General features: G+C 37.5%; 1 protein-coding gene across 1 annotated transcript in view; it reads right to left on the bottom strand.

The window, feature by feature from the left end:
* Positions 1-21,338, bottom strand: part of LOC135437836 (uncharacterized) — a 40,534-nt gene extending 19,196 nt beyond the window's left edge. The window contains exon 1 of the mRNA XM_064695912.1: positions 21,261-21,338. Coding sequence (XP_064551982.1) covers positions 21,261-21,338 — 78 coding nt within the window. The remainder of the gene's footprint in view (positions 1-21,260) is intronic.
* Positions 21,339-24,175: the final 2,837 nt, after the last annotated feature.

Below are 24,175 nucleotides of genomic sequence, written 5' to 3'. Positions count from 1 at the left end.
CTGTCGACGTCGCTGTCGTTGATTGAAGCAGCGCCAGCCAGCAGGCCGAGGCCATTGCTGTTATTGAACATGCCAAAGGGGCGGCGACAGCGACGCAGCGACGACGACGGCAACGTAAGCGTCAGTCAGTCGACGACTTCGCTGCTTGATTGGACTTGGACGAAGCTCAAAACGTGCCATTTCCAAGCTGCCTCAGCTTGATGTTTATTTGTACGTAAGTGTGTGTGTGTGTATGTGTGTTTTTGTGTTGTAGCTGTTTTGTTTGTGGCTTCACTGGCAGAAAGGTTTTGCACACACACACACACACACAGGCACACGGTTAATTTGCCATTTTTATGGTTTCATGCCTCTGGATAGCCGCTGTTAGCCTAAATAGAATCCACTAACTCAAAATCTAAAAAAAAAAAGCTTGCGATGAATTTCATAAAGCAAACTAAATACGAAGCACAACAAAAAATACAAAAAATTCCAGGCTGGAGAGCGACTGGAAACTGGACAGATGCCGCTTATCCAAATTCAAAACTGGATGAAGCTGAGAATACGTCTCTTGGGTATGATTGATTATGAAATACCCTATGTGTACTTGATGTAAGATAGTTTCCAAAAAGTATGCTATGATAACATACGATGATTTTATAGTTTTAGTATTATTATGAGGTCATAATAAAGAAAACCCTTAATAGAAACTCAAAATACATTGTTTTAATTATAATTAATCTTAAAAAAAATACTAAAAAACTAGAAAAGTCTATTTATATACATATGTATATGTATTTGTTAAAATATCTAATGCATATTCGTTATTTATTCTCTAACTAACTAACTCCTAGTCTTTTTCAATATACCCTTTTACCAAGCAAGTTACAGGGTAAACGAAATTAAAAAAAATACAAATAAATGACCAAAATTTCAATTCGTAAGCCAAAGCAAAGCAAAACTCTCCCTAGGGCCGGCAATGGAGGACCTCCCTGGCAGCAGCAATCGCAATCTCTGGAGCCCATTTTGGAGCGATGTGTATGCAAAATATATTTCACATTTATAAGAAGTTGGTATAAAAACAAAAAAGACAACAAACAACAACTCCAAATGACGAAAGCCAGAGGAAAATAAAATAAAATCATCATCATTTATGCAGATTTCAAGGCAGAGATATGGAAACGACAGTTTGTATGTGCAGACATATCGCGTATATATAAGTCTATATAAACCAAAACTAAGATATGCATAAATTTACATATGTAAAACAACTAACTGAAAACTGAACCAAAAAAAAAAAAAAAAATCGAAAAAAACATAGGAATAAACCCAAATGTGTCCCGTTTTGTTGTGTATCCCTCACGTCCCTTTTTTTGGGTTTTTTTTTTTGGTAGGTTTTAGCATTGCAAATTGTAGTTTTGCCGTCTGCCCGAACAGATTTTTGGGCAACAAAATATCTACATAATATATAAACGCACAGACATGCTATATAAATAATATATATACATATATATATATATATATATGTATATGTATATACGCATATATAAAACTTTCTTTCTTTTTGAAAGTAAACACACGCAACGCAAAAGGCAATATATGTATAAACATATAAACATACATGCACACATACACACACATGCATAAAAAATAAAAGTGATTGGAACTTTTTCTTGCTGATTTTTATATGCGATATCTCCCCACATATGTATATCCAAGCAACGCAGCCCCAATGAAATATTTATAAAAAGAAATTTTGTATACCCTTGCCAAGGGGCATGGTGATATTATTATCAAGTGTGTAACATTGCCCAATCACCTAATATATATATAAGTATATCAATATGGTTTTGTTCAGGATCAAAAGTCCATTTGAATGCCTGTCTTTTATTGACTTTATAAAAAACGGTATACATTTCTTTCCATTTAAAATCGAATGCGATCGGATTTCTTTTACTTTATCATTTAACTATAAAGGGAAAGTAGGGCTCCTGTATGAACAAATTTCTTGAATAAAAGTAAGTATTAGTCAGGGTTCCTATGTGAACAGAAAAGATAGTATTAGTCAAAAAAGGGATTCCTGTATGAACAGGGTTCCTCTATAGAAAGAAGTACTAGTCAGGGTTTCCATGTCAAAGGCTGAACGACTTTAAAGATATCCTGTTTACACTCAAAGAAATGAAAATTGTATGGAAAGTGAGTAATGAAAATAATGAGATAATATGTATATAGGTTTTTCAAAGCTCCTAATTCTATATATTTCAGCTTTCATCTCCCTGCAAGGGTATCAATTCTTTGTCAAAGTGCCATGCACTGGTATTTCTTGTATATTTTATTTTGATTTGTTCTCTCTTGTTGAAGCCGCCTGGCGCATAAGTTGAACATTTTCTGATTACAATGCAAACTTCCTGTGGCAGCTGATAAGGCGTCAACTTTACAGCCGCTTATCGACTATGCAACGAGTTCTAAAAGTCCCAAAGAGTTTTAATTCAGAGTCAAAGGTATTGCCAGATACCCAGGCATTTCCTAGAATCAACAACTTTTTGGTTACAAAACCGATTTCTCAACTAAAAAAAACAACAACAACAAAAGCAACAACAGCTGCGAGCTATAACGAGCTGAAAGACACCCACAAATTGCCGCAAACTGTGCAACACCCCCGCAATACCTTACATCCCACCCCTCCTCCCTCCCCCTCCACCTTACAGGCAGCTTGTTGACCAGCAAAAATTGACGACAAAGACCAACGAAAATTTGCCAAATTTGCTAAAACTTAGAAACTGGCGACGAGGCTGTCGTGATGGCAGCCGCTTCTTTCTCTTCTTCTTCTACACGTGCCTGTGTGTGTGTGTGTGTTGTTGTTGTTGTGGTTGTATTGGTAAGTAAATTATGTTAATTGTATGCTTTGACAGTCACACCAGAGCCACACACACACACACACACACAATCAACCCAGGCGACCAACCAGGCCACAGACCAAGTCGTTGGCCACAAAAACAAAATACGAAATAAATAAATAAAATAAAAACTTGGAGCAGAACGAAGCTTAAATACTCTTTTGAGTTTTAACACAATCAAGATTGCAAATTATAGACAATTTAAATTGTTCGTGCTTTATCGATAATTATCGAATGCAGTGCCAAGATGTGCAGATTTGTATCATTTATTTCTTATCGTTATAAAACTATCGATACTTGAATTTCGAAGAGAATCGTTCGTTTTTATCTACATTTATCGACAATTATCGAATGCGGAGTCGATATATGTGGGTTGTTATCGATAATAATCGATGCACGATAACCAAAAGTAACAATTGATTCAAATTTTATACAATTCGAACATTTTTTATCCACAATTAATTATAGATAATTGAATTTCGCAGAGAATCTCTTGTTTTAAGCTACATTTATCGACAATTATCGAATGCGGATTGTTATCGGTACTTAACGATGTTTGTTAACCATAAGTAACAGTCGATAACAAATAATTTTGCATAAAGGTTCGATTATCGATCTTTCATCAAGTTCAGGGATAGTTAATTTAATATATTACCACCACACAACTCCATGTGTGGATTTTAATGGATTAGTACTGAGAATCTAACCAAAATTGTAATACATCGACTTGTTATCGATAAATTTAAAAAGGTTTTATATCAATACATTTGTAAATCGATTATATCAAAATTAGAAACTCCCAGAACCCAAAAGACCTATTCCACAAAGTGTATAATTTGAATTTATGTACAATGTTGTGGTGTGGAAACTTATGTATACATATGTGGACATCTGTCTGATATATGTATATATGTATATATAGATATACATATATCTGCATATACATATGTTGAGCTGAGCCGAAAGAAATTGAAATTCATTTGGTGTGCGACCAGAAACAGAAATCAGAACATTACGAATCCAGAGAAGACTTAACCACCAAGGTAATGCAATAAATTTACAAAGATTTATATATATACAGATATATATATATCTGTACTTTAGTTTTTATATAAAGAGCGCTCAGTATTAACCGAAACTTCCGTTGAAGATAATATTTAATAGACTTAGTTTCAATGCAATTTATTATTAACAAGCTGCGAGCGGAAACGTTTGCTTTGTGTGTGAAACGCTCGGATCAGATCCAGAAATCAGTCAAAGCTTTAACCAAAATACAAAATGAGATAAAAAAAAAAAAAAGAAGCAGAGGAGAAAAAAAAAACGAAATACGTAAAAAACGTGCGAACTAAACTTACAAACAAGAAAAACGCCGGCCGCAAGACAAGCGCTTGAGAAACTTTATTTTATTTGACTGTGTTTTTTTTTTTGGCTACAAGAAACTGGTTTGTAGAAGCCGGCTGGAATAGTGAGAGAGTGTGTGTGTGTGTGTGTGTGTGTGTGTGTGAGGCTATGGCTAAAACGCATGACTTCAGCTAACCACAAGCAACGGCAACGGCAGCGACTCGATTTCCCAGCTCAGCAGCTGTTTGTTGACCTCAAAGTCAGAGCCAAGTCGAGTCGCGCAGCCAGGCAGAAGTCATGGTTATGGCCAGCCGTAAAAGAGAAGCCAAGCCAAGTAGCCAAGTTAATAATAGGCAGCGGCAACTACGTAGCAGACCTCGCCAGCCAAGAGCAGAACGAACCTTACTGGTTTTTATTTTCTTCTTACCCACACCGTGGCAGCTCCTCGGCCCCCTTTCTGCCGCTGTCCCTCCCCTTCAGTCCACACTCAGTCAAGTGTTGGCTTACACATTATGGCCAACACAAGGCAACAACAACAGCAACCGGCAAAAGTGTTATTTATAGCATTTGTTGTTAATTCTTTTAAGCTACAATTGAGTAATCATGCGCATAAAGTGAGTGAACTCGCGAGTGCTTCGAGTAGAGCCCAAAGGCCTCTCTAGAATTAAATAGCATTTAAACGAATTATTTTTTATATAGAATATGCCATTTGAGAATTTTAGTCTTTTAAGACTTTACTAAAATATTTTATATAATATAATATAATATATATATTATTTTTGTATGCTTTACAATTCAGGAATTTAGCTGGATAGGAATTATATCCTATAGACCAGATTTAGAAATATTACAAATAATAAATGGAGGAAATTCATAATCATAACACAAAACTAATTTTCTATTCTTATATAATATTTTTGTGTTAAATTATGAAAATCCATGATAAAATTCTTTGAACCGAACTCTATATAGCATAATATACAGATATATATATAATATAATAAAGGAATTAAAAAACCTTCAAAAAAAAAAAAATTTAAAACTTTATCATAAGGATAAATTTAAATAAATATATATAGTATAATATCTTTATTAAGCTTGCTCAAACTAATATAATATGATATTGAATCTTGCCATGCTTTAATTATTTAAAACTCAATATTATTAAATTTGTTATTATATTATTATAATTATTATATATAATAATTATTGACAACAATTCTTATTACCTAATTAGTATGATATTATATATTATTATTATTTATTACATTATTATTATTATTATTATTATTATTATTATTATTATATTATTTATTATTATTATTATTACATTATTTATTATTAATTTATAATAATTGTATATACCTATTATTTAGTTATAATTATTATATATAATTATTAAATATAATTATAAATAATAAAAATTAAATTATAAAAAAAGAATGCAATAATAATTTATTTTGCTCCCCAGCTTTTTAATCTAAATTAAATTCCCAATCAGCAAATAGTGTTGGACAACGCATAATTGTGGCACTCTAAACGCATGTTGCTTACTAATTCAATTTATTTCTTGAAGATAGTATAAATAACTTGCATAAGCAACTGCAAACAGGTGACTTCATTGACGACAATTTTGAACTGCAAATATTTGAAATATGCAGGAAATACCATAAAGAGTCGCCAAGAAGCAGCAGCAACAACAACAGCTTGCAACATGCGCAATAAACAGAAGAAGAAGCTGAAAAAAATGCCAACAGGAATTTCAGCTATGAAAAATGCCCCATAAAAGAAAAAGATGTTGCCCAGGCGGCGCGACGACCCACTTAAACAACCAGCTGAACAACTGCAAGAAAACTGGGCGACAAGATGAGGAAGAAGAAGAAGAAGAAGAAGAAGAAGCAAGAAATAACAACAAAAAGACCTATAAACAAAATATAAAACGAAAATAAGACAAATCTTCAAGGACGTATTCAAGGTAAACATATGCGAGAGAGGCACACAGCCAAAGCCAAAGCCAAAGGCAGAGGCAAAAGCAAAAGACAAAGAGAGCAAAAGGAGGAGACAACGGGAAAGCGGCAAAGCCAAAGAGCAGTAAATAAGTAAAAGTAGAAGAAGAAAAACAACAAAAACAACGCTGAAGAAAACGCGACCTGTTTGATGTGCAGCAGCAACAACAAACACACATATACACACACACACACACACCTAAAAAGGAGATGTGAAAAGCAAGTGCAGGAAAAACTCGTTTCAAGCAACAGGAATACGTTACGTACACAGACACAACGCCCCCCTCACCCCCCCCCCCCCTACTAGCCCAGTTCACCCACAGCCACTTAAATGTAGGTAAGTGTGCCCATAAAATTTAATCAAAAAGCAAAACGTTTGAAAATGCGCCAAACGTCAAGGAGACCAAAAAACAACAAAAAGACGAAGAAGAAAATAATAAAATGAAAAAAAAAACGGTCACATAAGAAAGAAGCACGCGAATAGAAGCAGTGAAAGAACCAGTGAAAAAAGCAGTAAAAGTTGTAAAGGGGTTCGAGAGCCAAAAGACGTGCGCATATTGTGAGCAGCCAGTTTGATAACAGGGCCTAGACACACACACACACACACATGTGTATTAAGTGTGTGTGTGTGTGTGTGTGTAACCCAGATTGCCAGACATAAATTATGCAAGGTAGAGCAAGGCCAAACGCAGGAGTTGTTAGCTCTAGGTACATATAGGTAACATTGAAAGTGGGCAAAAGAAGTTGAGCTATAGAAATAGGATCGCAGGCGCCGGCCCGGACAAGGTCAAGGTCTAGCTCGTAAATGCGTAGACATATTATAACCTTGAAACTGCACAAGGCAGCAGTCGGCAGTCGGCGGTCGCAGCAGGCGGCCTCGGTCGTATCTAAGACGCCAAACAAGGACTGGCCGAAACGTGTTTGGGCCCGGCTTAAACAGGTTCTGCAGCCAAAACACATATCGCTGCGCTGCAACCGTCTAATGTCCAGTCTAAGGCCTACACTGTGCAGCAACAAAATGCTACGATTCGGCATAGGTGAAGAATTCGTTTTGTTTTTCAGCAAGCAAACGTTTACGAATGTGGCAGAAAGAAGAGAGCGTAGAGCGGGCGAGACAGTTGTAGTTGTAGTAATAGTTAGAGTGAAAGGGGCAGCTAGAATTTGAGAGCGTTAATAGTAGCTTGAGAGATAGATGGTATTAGTAGTGTTTAGAGTGTAGTAGTAGCTAAATTAATGTAGTATGTAAATCAGTAGAGTGTCTTATTAGTATTAGTAGCTACAGTAGTAGAGTGTAGTAGAAGTTAGTAGCTAAATTAGCAGAGCACTGTAATAATATTAGTAGCTAGAGTAGTAGAAGATTGTAAAGAAACGCAACAGAGCCTTTGCAGTACCTGCTTGAAGCAATAAGTTTACGGATGTGCAACAAAGAAGAACGCAAAAATTAACACAGCATAGCTTAGATGCTATAGGAAAAGGCAGAGAATGGAATTGGCTTAGATGGTTGTTAATAGAGTAGTGGAAGATTGTGAAATTTCGCAACAGAGAACTTGCAGAACAACGCTTACGGATGCAAAACAAAGAAGAACGAAAAGATTACACGCAAAAATGTAGATGCAGAGCATCGAATGGGTTCAGGTTGTTAATGAATTAGAGTTAACTTCAGATAACAAATTTTATTTAAATAAATTTTAAATAATTTAATCAAATTTATTTTATAATTTATAAAATTTTAAAGCCATATTTTTCAAAAAATTTATAAAATAAATAAATAAAATAAAATAATAAATAAATAACAAAATTGTAAAAAATTTCTGCTAACAGAAGGGGCAGCGAATGGGTTTGATTGAGGTAGATGCAAACGAATTGAAGTAAGCTTTGGGCCAGAAAACATTTGTTAATTTTTATAACTTTGTCAGGTATTCTAAAAACTTAAGAATAAGTTAATTAGTATAAGTATATGAGTATAAAATAAGTATTATATAGGAACAATGAAAACAACCCAAGTATAAGAGTTTTGGAGTCAAGGCGTAGAAAGAGCCCTTTCTCATTTCTAAAAGTTCCAACTTTCCAGCGACTACTTTTATGCTAAATGCAAACAAACGTCAACTAAAAAGTTGTTCTTACGATTCAAAACGATGCCTTTCTAATTCTAGAAGCCACAACTTTGATATTAAAATCTTAAACTAAACAAGCGAATAAGATGGAATACATCAAAACTGTTGCACAGTGTAATGCCAAAGTGAATAAAAGGCAATAAAAGAGCTGTTCGGGTACCTGCCGCAGTTTGAAGCCGCAACCTGTTGCAACCACAAGCTGAAAATTGTGGCAGCAACATTAAAAACAAAAAAAAAACAACAAGTAAAATTGAAAGTCATTTTTTTTGGAAAACGATCGCAATCAACGAACAAAAGACACAAAACACACGGAAGATTCTATTTTATAAATTGCCGTCGTCGTCGTCGTCGTCGTTTTTTGTTGTTTTCTTTTTTAGCACCTAAGCGGCTTGTAAAGTCAATGTGCCTGGCCATAACCACACACACACACACACACACACACACACACACACACACAAACACACACACACAAGTGTAATACAGCTCTATAAATGCTGCTACCTAGAAGCATAGACTTTAATTGTCATGGGAGCCGCACTTTATTCTATTCCTATTTATTTTATTTTTATTTCTATATTCTTATTTTTTTGGTAATTAATTCTACGCACTTGCACAACGAATGTCGCTATAATTTTCAGCCTAAACAAAAAAAAAAACCTATATATATAGGATTTTCAAGGTCTAATGAGTTTGTTGGCAGCGAGAAAACCATTGAATATAACGAGTTGTGGGCCTAGAAAAATTATAAACATCATTGTATTAAATGAAGAAATGAATTAAATAGTTAATGATCATTCGAGGCGAAACTACGCTTGGGTTAAAGACAAGTTCAAGGCCCCAACTAGGCAATAGATACACACACACACATACACACAAATATACAAATATACACAGATATATACATACATATATATAGTTACACACTGAAAATGTTGCAAATTGATTTATTTTTGCCACTTAAAAAAGATTTCGCCAAATATTTCGTGTGATTAATTAGTATTAATTATATGTCGTCTATATGTATTATAACCAATCGAACTTTCTGCAGTCAAATATTTCGTAAAAATTATACAATCTTTGTTTGAAAACCAAAAAAAAAATAAACAAAACAAAGCAACAAATTGTAAAACGATTACATAAGCTTATAAATTTTTGGGTTTGGAATCGCTTTTTGTGTTCACAATTTGCCATGCGGGAAGCGATGGGAAGCAATGGGAACGAGGGAGCGGTGGAACGGCGGGGGAACTGCGGAGCGGGGAAACGTTTGACGGGTTTGGGATGAGCTCATTTTGGCTTCGGGGCATACAGAAAAATGATTATTGAAATATAATAGGGGTATTTATAATACATATACACGAGTATAGCCTATACGCGGGACCGCGTCTCATTTACCTGATTAGCCAGTTCCTTGAGAACTGATTGGTTTTTTGGGATTGACTGATAAGCGCCGAATAAGCGAGATGAGCGATCAAAACGCAAGATTTACGGTTAATTATAGAACTTACAGTTGATTCAAATACACATTATCTACCCTATACCACTTTAAATAATCATATTGTATTGAATATAATGCAAGTCTCTGAGTTTTAAGGCCATCGTCTTAATTGCATAGGTCAGTCTATTTGTTGCAGGAAGTACATATATCGGAAACGACCGAATCAGACATCTATACCATATAGCTTCCATAGAAACGAACGATAGAAATGTGGAATCTTGTATGAAAAACTTATTTGCTTTATATTCATGAAACTCGGCGTTAAAAAGTTGCACTTATCTTATCAACATCGGATCAGGCAAAATATTCTGTTCCTCAAGATATTGTTATCAAACTCGGCAAACTTATTAAATCTCGAGTGAATATCTTGTCCAAGTAATTTTCCCAATATTTTAGTAGAAAATAATTATTGTCGAATTAGTATAGATTGCTTGTAAATTGAGTTATAAAGTGTAAAAAACTTTTGTACTTTGTACTACAAAAAACATCGTTCAAAAAACTATAAATACTTAAACAAAGACATAATCATTGAATATTCGCTCGTAAGTTTACTTATTTGTTTATATACGTATTATATGAAAATAGATGTGCATTAAATCTTCGGCTACGCGAAATGAACTTTTTTTTGTCTTGTTGTCTTCGCAATCAGCAAATGTTAACTTAAAGATCATTAACTGCACGCATTAGATGAAATTTTTATTAAATTCAAAGACTAATTACCAGCTAATAATAACTAATGGCAAAACCATAAGAGTGCTGATCCAAAGACATGGAGAGGCAGCTTGTTTTTGGGGCCAGTTGCAGGCGCACCAGAGAGAGAGAGAGAGAGAGAGAGAGAGAGAGAGAGTGAGAGGGGTGCGAGAAGACCTCAATAAGAAATAGAATGTGAACATAAAAAATAGTTGGAAAAAAACAACATCGCACACTAGAGAATCTTAATTGAATTTTGGTTTAGCAGTAGCAGCACAAGAGGGGCAACACGCATTACGGCGTGTTGCAGCAGGGAGGGGCGGGGCGCTAATAAGTTGATTATAAAATAATAATTACAGAAAAAGCAAAGCAAAAATACAACAACAAAAGCAGCAGAAACAAAATTAACGAGAAAGTCGTTGCACGCTGATTAGCTTTGTGGTGTGTGGCATGGCGGCTGCAGCTTTAACTGTTTGCTAACACTGGAAATTGGAAATTGGAAGCTGAAAGCTTGGGCCATGTGGCCAGCTGCTGTTGCTGATTAAGCTGCCGCCGCCTGTGGCACGTACGCAAAAGTGTTAATTGCAAATGACCAGAAGAGTGCGAAGAAGAGCATGGTGAGAGACGTGGAGGGGGGATGGGAGCTGAGGGGCGGTTGCATGTGCAACCCCGTTACGGGGCTGCTGTTGATTGAAAATGCGGCTTCAGAGGCTGCCAGCGCAGGCGCCACAACGTGCAGGCAGTGCAGGCAGAAAAGTGAAGAGAAAAGTGGGGTTATTCGATGATCAGCAATTGGATTATAGTTAGGCGCGCCGAAGTGGGCGAAACAAGGGGGAGGGGAGTGGCTCAAGTACAACAACAAAAATAACAAAAAGAGAGAGTAGCGCGCCACACGCAGACTACGGACAGCGGCAGCGACGTCGACGTCAATGCGAGGCGTCAATGAACCGGTTTGCAAAGGGTCGAATGGTCGAACGGACGACGCATACGCGTCAGCAATAATTAATCAATCAATAATTGAGGCAAGCAGACAATGTACACAGTGACAGGCAGCGAGAGCGAGAGAGCGCCATGCAGACTAATGAGCGGCAGAGGAAAAAAAACAAAAAACAAAATGGCCGGCACATTAGCCGGACACATCCGGTGATCGGTTGGGTCACACAAGTGCTGAGAGACTGCGCGCCCTCTGCACTCAATCAAAGGCGCGCTCTCTTTAGCTGACTCCCGCTCTCGCTCGCGATCTCGTTCTACATAACTGCAGAGCGTAAATATCCCCAAAATATTCCCAAAAATATCCCCTTGCACATCGCAGCATAAATGGGAATTGCCAAAATAAACGTAACGAGAATATTGTGCAAAAAAAAAAAAGGAAAATAAAACAACTGAGCGAGCAACTTACTTTCTTTGACTTTCTTTTGATCGCACTTTTAGCTCTTGTTGTTATTGTTGTTTTTTATTGCTTGCGCTATTTCTTTTGTTGCACTTGTTGTTGCTGTTGTTGCATATTTTGCTTTTGCTTGCACTTTTTTTTTGTTTGAAGGTGTTTTTCGTGTATTCGCGCGACGACGAAGACGACGGCGACGTTTTCGAAAAGACGCAGCGCGAAGGAGAGCAAGAGGAAGAGGAAGAAGACAAAGCGGCAAACACAAGACAGGTACACACGTACGTTGCGACTGTGCATTAAAATCGAACTGAACTGAAAACCAAAGAAGAGCAAGAGCAAAAAAATTCCAAAACCCAACTTTTTTCCGTTTCGTTTCTGTTCGGCGACGTCTGACGACGGCAACGACGACGACGACGACGGCGACGGCGACGACGACGACGACGACGACGAAGACTTTCAACGACGACACGTCCACGTTGGCGTCGACGGAGACGGCAACGTTGTTGGTTAACGCCGCCGGCGGAGCGGCAACAGCAGCTTAGCGTGGCCCGTTCGTTCAGCTTGGCTTGACTTTCGCAGCGGCTCGTGTGCGAGCGAGCGGGCGAGCAAGAGATAGAGCGAGTCTCTTCCAGTCGGTGGCTCTCCTTCGCACTCACACTGTGTATATCAGCGTGAGAGTGTGTGTGTGTGTGTGTGTGAGCATGCTCAGGTAGGGTGTAAATGTGTGAGTCCCTTAGGTAAGCGACGATGTGGAAGAAAGAAAATGTGTCCAACTTTGCGAACAGGTAGACCGACGACGGCGTCATCATTGCCGGTGCCGCGTTGCCGATGCCGGTGGCAGCGACTGAGACGGCGGCGTCGTCGCAAACGCTGACTTCGTTTTTGCGGCTTAAATACAAACACACACAAACACAAAGAGAGCGAGAGAGGGAGAGAGAGGGAGACAGATACTCGATATCAGCATAAGGGTGATTCAATATACGAAAACAACATTTGCTTCTTTAAAGGTGCTAGCAGCTTAAGAGATTTAGGTTTCAAATGCACTGATCTAGAAAGGCCAGGATAAAGCAATAAGCTGAGCTAAGTCCTTTGGAAAGTATAATATTTTTATTTAACGTAAGATCGTTGTATGTTTAGATTAAGTGTAAATGACAAAACAATTAAAAAAGGCATATGGAATAATAATTGACCGTTTTTATTTATATTAATATAATATTAATTTTAAGGTACTTTTTTGTTCTTTTCTGCTGCAGTAAAGAAAAAGATCACCTGGGTCAAACAACAAAATTGTTTAATCGATTGTAAACTTTCTGCCCTTATTTGAAATGGAAATGTATATTATATATTATATTTTAATTTTCCCTAACATTATAGAAATGTACTTGAAAATTGTAAAATTAGTCAAATTCTTTAAAATTATACCTTAGCTTATTTTTATATATATCTAATTTTACATTAGCTTATTTTTACCAGCATATCTTTTACTAAATTCTTTTCCAATTTATTATTTTTTCAGCACCGCTCCTTGAAGTATTTTCTTTATAATAAGATCAACTTGTGTTACCCTAATGCAATCGTACAGGTAAACTAAAGGTTTTATGCATATTGGGGGGCAATGCATAAACACACAAATCAACAAATATACAGAGGGTATCTATATATGTATATATTTATATATACATACACATATAAATATGCATACATATATATCCAGACATATAGCACCGGGCAACAAGAAAGCATACGTCATATACATATAGTGAAATTATATGCGGAGAGCAAAAAAAAAAAACAAAACATGGCAACAACAATTTTTGCGCGTGAGTAATTTGTTGCCAATGGAACAACAACAACAACAGGTCGCAAGCTGATGTTGTTGTTGCTGTAGTTGTCCCTTGTGAGGCTTCCGCTGCAGGTAGAGGTCTCCTCTCTGTGTTTGTGTGTGTGTCTGTGTGTGTGTGTTGAACTGGCTTTGGTAATTATCGGTTTTCGATGCCATATGCGGAATTGAGCGCAAAGCATGCAACTGCAACAACTGCAACAACAACTATCGAACTGCTTATCGTTTTGGTGTGCAACAGCCCTAAGTCCATTTAACAATAACTACACTCGAAAAAAAAATATTAAATAAATATTATATGCTTAAATCAAGTCCAACGAAAACTATAACAAGCATTTGCCTACTAAAGAACATGCAACAGCTCTTAAATTAAGCATAGAAAATAAGTTTTGTATTTGGGAACATTTTTAAATAACAAAATTGGTGCTCAAAACAAGATTTTCGTGCTAATTTTAAGCAGCTACAAGCTGTACTGTATTTTGCCCAAGTTTTCACTCGATGTACCTGCTTTTTTCTCCCAGTGTGGCAACTTTGTAGTGGGCGCGGGGGCCGTGGGGCAACTGTTTGGGGGTGTTATTTTCCAGAAAGTTGCTAAGTAGACACAATATGTTGCCCCGCTGCCGTTGGCCTGGCTACTTAAGTATTTCGACATTTTTCGCCACTCACGAGTCATGAGTGTTGTTGTTTTTTTTTCATTCCTTCTTTTTCGATGCATGTGAGTGTACTAACTCAATTAGCACATCGTGTAAGTGTGTGTGTGTGTATTCGTTGTTGTTGCTGCTGCTGTTCAAATGTCATATGCTAGAGACGGGCGCGTGACAACAGCTGTTTATCATTTTAAGCCGCTTGCCAGTGTTGTAAAAGTTACAGCAGATGCAATCAATTATCTATCGATAGACACTCAGTAGTCTAGTGTGAGGATATTTGGAGGATAAGGATAAAGCGATTGCCAACAGCTGTTTATCCTTCTAAACTGCTTGCTAGTGTTGTAAAACTTAAAGCAGTTATGATAAATAATCTATCGATAGAAAATCGGTAGACTAGTGTTGAGAAATTTGTGAGAGCAGAACCCTTTTCATTTGTATTTGTTAAATCGAAGATCGTCTCTTTTGTAAAAATCGTTATATATGCTTAAGTTAAAGCGATGTACGTATCGATATAGAAATAAGCAATGTGTGAATCGATAGTAAAAGCTTGAATAATCGACTTACTTTTGAGCGATTGAACGGAGGTTATGGATTGTCGTGTGTTGAAGTCAAAATATAGAAAAGAAGAAAAGAAAGACTACAAACTTTTCCCATTTTTAAATATCTCAATATGATGACATGATTGATATGATTTTTTACAAGATCTTAGATCTTTATATATTTTCAACTCTCATTTTGTTCATTTTGTTGTTTGAAATATCGACACGCGCTCATCTCTAGCAAACAGACGACAGTTGGTTAAGTTCAGCTTCTTTTTTTTTGGCAGACAAACTCCAACACTGACACGCAGAACCAGAACACACAAAGTACACGAGCTACTACATATGTTCAGGAGCTCAGACAACAGCTAAAACAAAAACAACATCAACAACAACCAGCCAAGTCGATTGGCTCTGGCGATTCCAGGAAACTGGCCAAGACGACGATCCATTCGAGCGACCGACATCGATTCGACAATCGTGCAAGCCAAAAAAAAAAAAAAGAAAAACACAAAAAATATCAGCTCGAACAATGAAGCGGCAAGTGGCAAGTGGCCAAAAGGGGCAAGTAACCAAAGCAGGGCAGCGACACGCCCATTCCAACATACAGAGCACACACAATGTGAATGCCACAGGTAATCTTTATATATAACAACACATATATATCCATATATATATATATTGGGGAGTGTATCACGATTTAATGCAACCCAAGGGCAGAGAGGGCGAGGCCCGGGGCCAGAGGCAACAGCTCTCAAAACTCTGATCGGCGGCGTCACTCAGACAACTGCTTTTTTTTTCGCTCGTTTAACTACCCTGTTATCTTGCATTATAGAGGGTATATAGGTTGTTGACATTATAGACGTACGGGCAGAAATGCTTAACTAAATATTTCCAAGAGAAAGCTTTATCGATATTATATTTAACAGCAGAAACAGTTGCATTGTCCTGATATTGATATATTTATAGCCTTTATGGTTTGTTAGTAAATATGTGTGCATAAAACATTTCTAAGACCCAGCTGTAAATATATCGATAACACAGTTGCATTGCCATATATATGGTGATATCGATATTCTCAAAGTTCTTATGGGCTGGTATCAAAAACTATTAATTTTTTTTATAATCATCCTTTCAAATATACTAAAAGCAATCGAGAATTATGCTAATAATCAACTCTGGCAGCTATTGAAAGGTGCTACTAATTATTTAGCTGGTATACGATATATATTTAACTCTAGAACTCATACGGACAAGACAAACAGTTATTTCTTAGCCTATAAAAATATATCCTAAATAACTATCGATAACTAACTATTCTTAATTATAACAAATCCCAGGGCTTTAGCATCAGCTTTGAATAGTCTACCTGATGTAATACCCTACAGTGTATTTAACTGCCAGCCACAATACTGAATTTAAAAACTAAAAACTATCGATAACTAACTATTCCTAATATGCATCATCTTACAGGGTATTCAACTGTCGACTACAAAATTATGCTGCCATATTTTGTATATTTTATTATTGACACAAAACTCAAGTCCGTTCAACATTTTTGCATTGTGATTCAGTTTGCATTTTTTGTACGCATTTTCTCAAAATTGGAATTCACACACACACGCACACACACACTCACACGCACACACATTCAAATCGAGGTTCATATATACGAATATTTGTATATACTTTTTTTAGTTACTTTTATATTGGTTACAATCTGTGGCCAGATCGCAGTGAAACTTACAGTTTTTACTTTCTTGCATTGCTGCAGTTTTTTCCCCCCTTTGTGGAGGGTTTCTTTTGGGCGTTTTACACTGTCACGACTTTTGCTTACCTGTCAAAGAGAAAGATAGAAAGAGAGCAAAACGAATTGAGGTCATTAGTAAAAGGTACCACAAAAATGCAATGGAAAATCACTTAAAATAAATGTAGATCTTAAAATGCTTAACGCGACTTCAATTCGCCTGAAGTTGGCCTCAAGTTTCAATTAAATAAAAATTAAATTAAGGTAAATTTTCTCTTATTGCTTAAATGCAAATTGAGCATAATCAGATCTTCCAACTTGGGTAGATTTTAGGCATGGTATGGCATAGTTTTTGAAGAGAATTCACATAGACGATGTACTTTTTATACCCTGAAAATATGGCATAATGGTTTTGTGCAAATGTATGTATCAGGCAGAAGGAAGCATCTCCGACGTCATAAAGTATATATATTCTTGATCAGCTTCAATTGCCGAGTCGAGCTCAGAAACTATAAGAGCCAGAGACTGAAATTTTAAACGTATTTTCTTCTAGTGCTCGCGCAATACGAGTTTGTTTTCGATTACCGATAACCGATAACTTCCACCTTTTGCAAGCCATTTATCAATATCGATATCGAAATTCTCTCTTTTGGGCAGATATCTTAGAATTTAAGAGCTTCAGTCGCCAAGTTTGACATTCGGCTTCTAGAATGGTATATACAGGTCGAATATCTTTAATTTTATGGCCATCGATTAATCTTATTTTTTATTAATGCTAGTATAACCTTTGGTAAAAGTAGGTTCAGGGTATTCAATAGTCGCGCTCTCGCGACGAGAGTACTCATACTGGTATTAAAATTGGATTTTCACCCATTTTCCGCCAGTTTAAGTGAATTTAAAATTTCTTAATGTAGGATTTATAGTTTTGTAAATTGAACATATTATCGCGAATGTTATATTTATGTTCATATTAGCTTTAATAGAGTAAAGACTCCCCAATTTAAGATTCTGGTACTTGAATATTTAATAACTTTCCGAATGGGTATTGCAATTAGAACTTCCATGCCAATTTTTAATTGAACAATAAAAGTTCCAGCTTGATTAACCTGTAGTCAAACGGAAATCATTTATGGTAAATAATTTCAGGTCAATTTTTTTCTTTATCCGCCCGGGCACAAGCCAAAATCAATAACCTTTGCAATGGACAGAGATATACAAGAAAAAAATAACACAGAGTTGAGGTTTTGTGGGGGATGGGGGAGTGGCAAATCAGAGGGAACTCAACGAGAAGGATATGCTTCATCGGAACGAAACTTGTGGATTAAAAACACGAGGCAAAATGCAGCAGAAGATGAAAACTAATTTTGACTAAGAAACGCAGCCAGCAGGAGCCTCAAAAGCAATTTTTAATTACAACTGAACTGAAATTTATGTGCAAACTTGGTCGAAAAACAAAAAAGAAAGGACCCTGGTGAAATAACAGTAGAAAAAAAAGATAGAGGGGGCAAAAAAAAATATGAGAGTAAGAGAAGAATCTGTGCAAAGGAAATCGACATGCAGATTAAAAGGAAGTCCCATACAACACACAGGACGTGGACGTGGTGTGTATGCGAGTGTGTGTGTGTGTGTGTGTGTGTGCAGGAAAAAAATTCGATTATCTGCGAGAGGAAAACTGTAATTAAATCCACACAGAGAACGCGCGCGCACGCCAAAGAAAATGCAAAAAAAAACCAAAAAAAAAAAAACGAAAAAAAAAATGAGGGGCAAACTAAAACCAAATTGTAGCATGCAAAAAAAAAATGGAAAAGGAAAGGAAAAGAATACGAATGCAACGAAATCACGTAAAGCAAACTAATACCGCAACAAGGCGTGCAGATTGCAGGCGTACACAGAGGACGCCGGAGTCCTGTCCTGCGAGTCCTGCATTTCTCAGCTGCGAGACTGCGCAGCACAGAAAGGCGCCTGCCGCCCATCCCAACCCGCAAGTGGGTGTGACGCCCTGTCGTTCTTGGTCTTTAGTGGCAGGGATTAACAGCGAGCCAAATGGCATGAGCTTAGGCCAGACCCGGACCCGAACCCGGAGCAGGAGCCGTTGCCGGAGCTGGACTCGGACCTGCACCCAGACTCAGACTCAGAACCAGGCCCATTGAAAGCCAGAGCCAAAGAAGAGGCTTCATTAGCATACACAGCGATTCAGGGTGTGCGTGTTTGTGTGTGTGTGTTGCTGTGTGTGCAAACCTAAAAACTAAAGAGGCAAACGGGTCTGTCGGTTGCGGGCGGCTTATGTATGTGCCACGCCTTCAACGCTCCTGCTGCATGCCATGGATACAGTTGCGGGCAAATGAACAAGCGCCAAGAAGAATGCGGCGAAAAAAATGTGCAAAAAAAAAAGAGAGGAGACAGGGAAACAAGGGGAGGGTATGAAAAGTATGAAAAGACAGCGAAATGAAGAGTGCAACGTGGCAGGATGGCGCCGGGTTTGCCGGGCTTGACAGAGCCTGCCCAGAGCGCTGGTCGCAAAAGATGCCAACTAACTCAAACTGCAAGCAGCCCGAGCGATGCGCACCTGAGCAGGTGCAGGTTGGGGAACGGGGAAGCGGGACGCACAGGACGCAGCTTTGACTGCCGGAAATGAACATTGGAGTTGCCGCCTGCTCCGCCAGCTCCGGCAGCTCCGGCAGCTCCACTCGGCCAACTAAATAACGTCGTAGCTGCTCCCCGCCAAAACACAAAAGAAATTAATTTCATTCCTTTTTTTTTTTTCTTTCGCCCCGCACATTTGTGCTCTATGTATATACATATATATATTTTTTTTGCTTTCCACAGCCACTCGATGTTTTGTTTTGCAGCGACTTTTTTCGCCAGGCTAAAAGGAAAATTTTTGCAGCTAAACCAAACATTGATTGTCAGCTGGGTGGCAGCTGTGGCAGTGCCAAAGATGAACAACGGACACAAGAGGCAGCCAGCAAATGTTCTACCAATGATGATGATGATGATGATGACGGTGATAATGAACACAATCATGATCATCATGATGAGGTTGAGAACGGTATTCCGGCCCCTAGCAGCACAATAGTTGGCAGTTTAGCTAAGCGAAATGTCAAAGATATTCGAGCTTTTTACAAATATAGCCAACTTTTGATGCACTTTGCTGATCTCTAAAAAAATACATAAGTAGATATAGACAAAAAAGATATATAAAAAAACCGTATAGCTTGTGGTAACTGGAACCTTAGAGACCAGTCAAAATATTATTTACTTCAGTAATTTTAATAAACTTTAAGAATCGTGTTGAAGGATATGTTAAAAGTTCCAAAATTCACAACCAAAAGCTAAGGGATCAGTCACAATACTTTATCTCAGTAATTTTGTATTATTGATCTACTCAAAGAATCCTATTGAAGAAGATGTTAATGGGTTCCAACATTCTAAAGCAAAAGCTAAAGGATCAGCCACAATAATTTTAATCTAAGTAATTTTCATAAATTGATTCCCAAATCTTAACCTCCACAACTAGCAAGCCAACAAAATATTTAAAGAATAATCCGCCAAGATCTCTAATATGAAAATGTTCCAAGCCAAAAGCTATATTTTGAGCAAGGGCTCTATCATGCACATATTTAAAGAATAATATCTCATTCATGAGTATTTAGAGAATAATCCTTATAAATCTCAATCTTGAACACATTTAGAGAATAATGTATATCATGAATTCATTTAGAGACTAATCCAAGGCAAAAGCTCTAATAAAAACGTATTTCAAGAATAAAAGCTCTATTATGAAATAAATTTAAAACGTATAATCGTGATTTAATGCTCTGCAATTAATTAATATTAATATTTTTAATATAATATATTTAATAGATTATTTTAATCGATATTTTAAAGTGGAAGCTTTCAACGATTTTAAACAGCAAAATTTAAATGGATCCCAAAAAAATAAATCATAAGATGAGATAAATATGCATATATAATAAATATGAAATATTTAATATAAAAAAAAGTCAATTTATTATATATACACATGATATCAGAAGACCGTATTTGTCTTTTAAAATCCTAGAAGAATATTCTATATATCTCTCCTCGATAGGGTATTTAAATATGGCAATGATGCGGCGAGAACGTTGCACGAGGCGTATGCGCAACCAAGTAAAATAACAGAGCAAAAAAAAAACATCGAAAAAATTGCCTGGGCGCGGAAGTAAATGAAGATTCTCCGGCTATAAAGTGTCTCCACTGTGTATTCGTATTCTTTTCCACAGTGAGTCTCTGTGTATGTGTGTGTGTGTGTGTGTGTGGGGGCTCAAGAGTATCAGAGCTATAGTTACAGTTACAGTTACAATACACAGCCGGGGCCCCAGTTGCAGCCATTTGAGCAATTGGGCGTTGCTGCCCGCCCGCCCGCCTGCCTGTATATTCAAAAAGGTAGAGAAAGAAGAAGCAGCAGCAGCAGCAGTGGCAGTGGCAGCGGCAGCCGCAGCAGTTGCAGTAGAAGAAGCAGCATGCTTGGCAGACGTTCCATGTACGTGAATGATGTTTAGGTTAAATGGCATAGCCGTAGAGAACGCACAAAGCACTCACGACGGCCGCACTGTCCGCCATGTTGTTTGTTACGCAGCTGTAGCTTACGTGCACGCTGTCCCACTCACACTTGCACATTGTCATGCCAACACATTCGCAAAAAAATAAAAAATAAAGCCCACACTCGCTGGACTTTGGCTTTTGGGTTTGAAGCTTCCTGCTACGTGACCATCAGGCTGCCCAATCTCTCTACCTCTCCCTCTGCCTCGCTCTTTCTCCTTTTATTTTTGCATATGATGCAGGTGTCTGGCTCTAACGTGTGTGTGTGTGTGTGTCGGGTCTGTGTGTGTGTGTATTTGCAATTTACTAACTGCTTTTACGCGCGCTCGCGCTCAGCTTTGCGAAAAACCGCAACATTTGTCGCCGTTGCTTTTACGCTGCTTCTTCTTCTCCTTTTTTTTCTACTTCCCATGTTTACACAATTACAAAAACAGAGCTAACAACATGAGGACGACGTTGACGTCGCTGACGCTGCTGCCGCGCTGCCCCCTCCTCCCCCTCGTCGCTGTAGCTGCTTGCATTTTAATTAAAAATTCTTCAAAAATTTGCTTTGTGTTTGCACTTTTGCTCTACCAATAATATCCTTCAAGTTGTTGTTGTTGCTGCTGCTGCTTGCCACCTAAAAGTAGACCACATATTTTTAATTTAACTGCAACAGCGCTTGACCAGCCATCACGCTTGCCACAGGATAACCAGGATAAAACTGCAGTTGCTAAATACAGAAAATCAGATTAAGCGTCATAAGAACACAAACTTTGCTCAACGTTTCCTAAAGCTTAAGAACCGCAATAAAGTCCGCTTTAAATCGAAGCTCTGCAATCCTCTTCTTTCCCTCCTTTTCGTGACAAGAATTCAAACTATTGTAAACAATTCTCTTGAAAAGTTTTCGCTTGAACAGCCTTTTAATTAAAGGCTGGCTCTTTACTTAGTAGCCTAAAGCTTGTCCCATCAAAATATAAATACATTTGCTGCTCTCTTTGCTTGAAATCAAAGACATTCAAACTGTTCGAATAGTTACTTCTTTCTTAAGCATATGCATACCTACACACACATATTCGTATGCATGGATACAGCTGCGTCTTTTCGTTTACTTAATCCACTTAACGCTTGCGATCCCGTTAGTCGTAGACACAGAGACGTAACAAAAATAAACGTCATATTTGAACTTGAAGACATGGACTAATAAAAGAGCACAAGCAATGAATGAAATGAAAACTTAAAGTAGCAGCAGCAGACAAAGAGAACAACAGCAAAAATAACAACAGCAGCAAAAGCTGCACACACAACGACGACGACGCGTAGGTGAAGCAGAGCAGCAAATAAAAGAAGTCGTCGCGTCGCAGCTGCTGCACATTGAGGAAGTTTGAATTATCAAAATACTCAGCAGGCAACACACACACACACACACACATATATATATATATAAATACATATAAAACAGACAGCGAGGAAAAACATATGAGCGCAGAGAGCGGCGGCAGACAGCAGCAGCTGACTGACGAAAATAGTACGCGGCGATAGGATAGCCAAAGCAAAAATGGCAAAATTTTCGTCAATGTTTATGTATGTGTGTGTGTGTGTGTGTCTGAAAATCAGCCGCTAAAGCGGCCGGCATTTTTATTATTATTATTATATGTTATGTTATGTGTATTTTCGTTTTGCGCTCTTTCGCTTTTTTGAACTCTGCTTTTACACGCTTTATACTTTTTATTTACATTGCGCGTTGGCATCAGCCGCTGCTGCTGCCGCAGCCAGCGTCGACGTCGCTGTCGCTTTTTGCTATTTTATTACTCGGTCGCTCGGTCACATGAGCGAGTTTTCGCGTCTTTCACTTTGCCACTTACTTTACATTACGTTACTTTACTTTAGCTTCTGCCACAGCTGCTTCTGCTACAGCTACAGCTGCTGCTGCTGCTGCTGCTACTGCTGCTTCTTCTTGTTCACGCTTTCTATCTTTGCTCTGCCGCCGCCGTCGACTCTTATGTATGTGTGTGTGTGTATGTTTTTGTTGTGTTTTGATTTTTCGTATTCGAGTCTTTTATTTTGATTCCCAACAACTTTACAGGTTTTTTTCTCTTTATGTTTTTATTATTGCTGTAGGTCGAGTCGCTGCGCTTTCGTTTTCATAATATCCCATAGCCTATTTATAGGCGCTCGAAGAGTTTATTATTAAATTTAATTTCAAATTTTCTACATCAATTTTAGTCTATGCAAAAGCTTCAATGCATATAAGGCCGTTGCCTACATAAAAAAGGGTTGTACATAAGAAGAAGCCCAATCCAATCAGAAAAAAGGGCTTAAACTTTGCGACACGAGAAACAAACGTTTGCCGGGCTAAGCTGGCAAATGAAAAAAAATAAATAAAAGGGACAACCCAACAACAACAACAAAAGCACTTCAAATAAAGCGCCGACCATTTTGTTTTCTCTACTCATAGAAAATCGTACAGCAACAATAAAAATTCACCTACTCTAAAAAGTCCCAAGGGACATTTGGGCATTTGCTTCGATAATTAACGATAAATCCAAGAATCAATCCAAAAATCAAGAATGAACGGGAAGTATAGTAAATATAGATAAGAGATAGATATGAATAAATAAATAGAATGCTTTTTATATTAGTCGGAAAACTTTCTGAAGTCACCCCAGACGAATTTAAGGTACATATATATTTTTTTTAAATCTGCAATTTTTAAAGTTTTCTTTAGTGCAACATTCTTAAACATTTAATTGGAAGCATTGTGTAGGGATTCTTGTTAGTTGCTCAATTCCCCCTTTGATACACAGCCAACGATTGCATTTGTCAAGTCCTGTATTGATGATGTCTGTGCACAATCATTCGACAACCCGCCCCAAACCGAACTCCACCTAAGCCAAATAGACAACCGAACAATGGTATATATAATTACATAAAAG

The sequence above is a fragment of the Drosophila montana genome, unplaced genomic scaffold, assembly GCF_035044405.1.
Source record: "Drosophila montana isolate Dmon_TW-CO22-7 unplaced genomic scaffold, ASM3504440v1 contig_3833_1, whole genome shotgun sequence".
Taxonomy (NCBI): domain Eukaryota; kingdom Metazoa; phylum Arthropoda; class Insecta; order Diptera; family Drosophilidae; genus Drosophila; species Drosophila montana.
The sequence above is the reverse complement of the archived record's forward strand: the minus strand, read 5'-3'. Positions and strand labels throughout refer to the sequence as shown.